This window comes from Montipora capricornis, chromosome 6 (genome assembly GCF_036669925.1).
Source record: "Montipora capricornis isolate CH-2021 chromosome 6, ASM3666992v2, whole genome shotgun sequence".
Lineage (NCBI taxonomy): Eukaryota > Metazoa > Cnidaria > Anthozoa > Scleractinia > Acroporidae > Montipora > Montipora capricornis.
Window position 1 is genome coordinate 18,358,879 of NC_090888.1, and position 5,000 is coordinate 18,363,878.

The 5,000-nt window shown below is 37.9% G+C and overlaps 1 protein-coding gene across 2 annotated transcripts in view; it reads left to right on the forward strand.

Moving 5' to 3' along the window:
- Positions 1-2,651: 2,651 nt before the first annotated feature.
- LOC138051691 (uncharacterized) overlaps positions 2,652-5,000 on the forward strand; it is a 12,986-nt gene continuing 10,637 nt past the window's right edge. Inside the window, exon 1 of one of the 2 annotated variants that reach the window (XM_068897952.1) lies at positions 2,652-2,812. In XM_068897952.1, coding sequence (XP_068754053.1) covers positions 2,749-2,812 — 64 coding nt within the window. In that variant the 5' untranslated portion in view covers positions 2,652-2,748. Of the gene's footprint in view, positions 2,813-4,356; positions 4,455-5,000 lie in introns of those variants that run through there. The other variant, XM_068897951.1, reaches the window with a different exon arrangement.

Consider the following 5,000-nt stretch of genomic DNA (forward strand, 5'->3'; position numbering starts at 1 on the left):
ACTGTGTTTGCAAAAACAAGAACTTGGCCAAAAGCTTTTCATCGCGGTTTTCTGTTGAATATTTCAGGGAGCTTTCGTAATTAGATATGCAAAAACTTGAAGCAAGATTTGCAGCACACTTTTTTTAAAAACTAGGAAGCAAATATTCCAGCTGTAGCTGTTGGCTTTTTTCATTTGATGCGCTTATCACTTTTTGAGAAACTTCTCTTGAGCGCTTTAAATGAAAGAATGCGGCTTCGTGTTTAAAATGAGTCATGTGCAAACCACGACTCAGGCGACCGGAAGCGGCGTGATTTAAAGTCTGAAGGTCGCTTCCTCACCGACAGTGGTCCCTTGAAGAGTTTACACGAGGAAAGTAGTCACAGGGATAATTCCCATCATGTGTGTAGGAAGCGGAATTTTACTGTAACAATTAATCAGGTCGTATTAAGGAGAAAACCAAAAGTATCATGTTACAGTGTTTCGCAGTATTTTCAAAATTAATATCTCGCACTCTCGATAACACCCTCATTCTCTCCCACTACTTGAAAATCAATATCCAATAGCCTAACCTTTCTTTTGTCGTCAACCCCCCCGAAAAAAAAACTCTTGCACGCATTGCGTGCCTATGTTTAGTTTTTCTAACCGCAATTTTTTCTGACAACTTTATTGCATTTAGGTGTATCTATTTTTCTGTCAAACAGGGACTAGTTCATGTAAATTTTATTACAATTTAGAAAATTATCGTGGTTATGTTTTTACTGTTCTCATTTCGGATAAGGAGCTCGTTCTCTATAATGAATAATTCCTGATTATAAAATAACTGGGATAGCACTTTCGTTCCAATTAGTCAAAAAACAAATTGCGCTTCATATCCGTTTACCAGCGTAATAACCAAATTCACATGTTGGAGTGTACTCGAAAAGCTTGTTGATGAATTTCCTTTGGCCCTTGATATACCAAACACCTTTAATATTTCTCTCAACATTCCGCGTGGGTTACTTGGTTGGTAAACCGATGGAAATTCTACTCTATTGCTTATTAGAATCATTGTAATCACGTCCACAAGCAATCCCTTAATTTACGTTTTCGACCATTCTTTATTAATCTACACAGGTAAGTGCTCTCTTTAAGTTTTACACGAAGAAAGCTATTGCTCAATTAAACACGAAAAAGATTATTGGTGACCGTACTCAAACCAAGCGACAAAATATGACGATTTACCCCTCTGACCAGCTCCAACCGCAGGGGAAAGACCGCTGTTTTGCACTCTCTAATCACACATAAAATTATGCGCAGAAAGGATGAACATTACAACTTCTCGGAATGACCTTACAGAGTTCCTCAGGATTTTTTTGGTTTTAATTTATAACTAAACAAAGGAATTTGTTTTTGAGTGGTTCCTCTTTGCTGGTCACGTGCTAAGGTCTATGATCCAAGGTTGTTGCAACACAGCATGGAAAGTTTATTTCGTTTGTCATCGTCAGCAAGGACGTCCTAGGAGCCAAGCTCCTACGTAGATGGCCTTGTGCTAATAAAAACCCTCTTTGAATATGTGGCTTACGTTTGCCAATTTATTGAAATCACGTGTTCCAACGATTACTTCAAGGTTGTATATCCCATGCCGTCGACAACTAGGCACAAGGTGGTTTGTAGCAAAGAGCATATGGATGGATAAATGTATTCACAGATCGAGGAACATCGTTTTTTTAGCTCACTATACATTCGATAATTAAAAGTAAGTTTAAATGATCAGCGCAGCCTAGTGTTCACATATAAATAGGCTATTTAATGTGGAAATGTCACGGATGCAAAGAGAGGAAAACTGTCGTTGAATTTCAATTAATCTTTCAACTAAGAAGTCAAGAGAAATGGGAATGTCTGTATAAGCCTGTATAAAATGGAAGTCAAGTCACAGGAACTGCAGCTTAAATGACAAGAGTTTTCACTTGCCTGAAGATTGTCTCTGCAGAATTCGTAAAGATATATTCAACATGGACAAGTTAGTAACCCGAGGGAAAATTGTATTGAATATATTGTCCTTCGAAACTCCCATTCCTCTCTCTCTGCACCCTCTCCACCCCACCCCCACCCCCATACAGCGGAAAAAAAAATATTCGTATTCAAATTTGAATACCGTGATCACGTAATAAAAAAAGCGGAGCTGTTCAAGGTTATACGCCAGGAACAAATTAAGCAGAAAGCCTCTGAAAGACATTTCTAGTTTCCTTGTAGTGTAGTAGAGACTGTCTGAAGAGATGTTTTTATCAACTTGAATAATTTGATCAGTTCGGAAATCTTAGCTGAAAATTGAAGTGTCCGAAAATTTTAGGGGATGATATCTTCATTTCAGAAATTGCTAGCTGAACGTGGCCTTCTAAGAACTTCCCAACAAAACATTTGCTCATCCAAAACTGCTAGGTGACCTTTTTAAGCGCCAAAAATTGCAAAAATATCCCATCCGAAAACGTAAGGGACTACTTTTCCCCGGTTGCTAAACTTTTATGTTATGTTTAAGCAAATAATTATATAGCTGTTTGGCAACGTAGAAGCGAAATTCTTACAACAGTCTGACTCTCCCGACTGACATATTTCACCGAAGATTATCGTTGGGTGCCTCTGGCGGATTTGCGTTTCGCTTTTCAATCAACTTTCATTTGTTGCGCTGCTTCGGTTTGAAGCAGTTTAGATTGGACAGCCTTAATCACAGAAGCCTTTTTACGGGGAGGAGATCATTATTAATCATGCGGGCAAACATTAATCAGTTCAATGGCGTATAAAGAAATTTTGATAGCGACTCTCTTCATTCTAGCGTGGTCCAGCCAGAACTCAGGTAATTTATCAAAACCTAAATATTTTCTCGCGCCATTGTTTTGTATTCTTATGGCTAGAATCATTTCCGCCTTTTATTTCTACGAAACAGTATTTTGGTAGATATTTCTACAGTTTGATTCCAAGACAAAGATTCCGGCTAATTGTCACTGTAAAACCTATAACGTTTCAAAGTCTTTAGTTCATAACTACTTGATTATGGACCACTTTCATATATATATCCCGGGGGTAATGGAAAACTGTACACGGGGTCAAAACTGAAATAATAAATCACAGTGTTATTCCAAATCGTTCGATGGCAGCTTGGTAATGTCGGAATACGCAACGATGACTCCAGTTAAACCATACTTAAAATAGTTTCGCATTCCTTGCCGGTCTAAGGGTCCCAGTAGGAAATGAAATTTCGAGGCCGAACCTCACTTCTTAATGTGGCTTGTTGGATATGAGACTCGTTATAGCCAACTCATATCCAACGCGCGCTCATGGAATAATTGTTAATTATTCCATGAGCGCGCTTTAGATATGAAATGGTAAATAGCCAACGAGGCGCGTAGCGCGAGTGGAATACTTGTTTTATTAAATTCCTTAAACCCCAAATGTTTGGAAGTACGATTACGAGCGAAAAAAGCGAAAAAATCCGAGTGAAATCGAAAAAGATGTTGTGTAATACCTTGGTGGTAAGACAAAAGCAGGCTCATCACAGACACATTTCTTACCTTTTCGCGTACTTCTAAACGTCGGAATAGATCCAAACTTTCCACAAAAACATTTTTTGTTTTTTTTGCTTTATTCAGAGAGAAATTTCGGCTTCCGGCGAAAATAATTTTAGCTTAGCAAGGCTTAGCGCAATCATTTGCCATATAAGGTCAAACTATGAGCTGATTGGTAACCGTGATTGAGTAAACCAATCAGAGCACGAGAAATGCATTAACCGAGGTTGAGAATTAAATAATTTTTTGTAATCTAAAAATTCATGTGTCGGACACAAAATGCCGAGAAACTGCTGCAAAAGCTATGGCGAAAACCTGCCAGTCAAGACTTTGTCAGGAGTGATTATAACTAGCTTGGTAGACTAAGTGAGAGACTGTTAGGAAATAAAAATCAAAAGAAATCGTTGACTTCTAAATGTCACTTTTATGATTACTAAAGAGGTAAAACACCACTTATCAAACCCTCTGCAAAGTTTACAAAGAAAGAAAAAAGTGCGGGGGAAAATTCTCCGCATTTAAACTGGAATACGGATGTTGTAATAATAATCATTATGATAATAGGAGGTTTTCAACCAACCTTTAGTGACACCAATAACATTAGAGAAATGTACGTCTTCTAGTGGAAAAACAAAAGAAGCTAATGAGAGATCTTTTGTAATTTTCGTCCACCAACATGACGGCAATGACGTCACGTGAAAACCTCCTATACTTAATAAGGCAAACAGAATCACGTTTCGCTTTCCAACCAACTTTTATTTCTTGTGTTGATTTGTTTCGAAGCAGTTTATATTGGCCAGTCATAATCACAGAAGTCTTGTACTGAGAGGAGGTCAGTATTAATCATGTGGGCCAAACTTTAGTCACCGGCAATGGCGTATAAAGAAATTTTGATAGCGACTTTCTTCATGTTAGCATGGTCCAGCAAAAACTCAGGTAATTTTTTGTAACCTGAATATTTTTCTGCCACCATCGTTTTTGAATTCATATCGCTATAATCACTTTCGCCTATCATCTCTATGAAACAATACTTTTGCCTATTTACTGAGTTAGGATTTTGAGTTGGATCTCGAGTTGGATTTTCGAGTTGCATTTTCGAGTTGAATTTTTAAATTGAATTTCGAGGTGGATTTTCGAGTTGGATTTCGAGCAACGACAACAGACGCCACATACAAAAAGTTTTCGCAAAAAAGTGCCGAATTGTTCGAGAGATCGACTTAAACCAGGAATCTCATTTCTCAAGTTTCAAAACTTTTTACTTGTAACGTCTGGGAAGGATACCACAAACGAAAGCACTGGCTCCCGTCCCATAGCTGAAGTTAAGCCCTGTCGGGCAGGATTCGTGCTCGGATTGAAGACCAAATAAAAACGTCGTGCTGTGGGTGATTCTTTTTTTTTCTTTTTTACTTTTTCATGATTATAAAATAATTCAGTAAAAGTTGGAGTCCCTTACTTTTTCATTCTTCTGGTTTCTTTTTGACT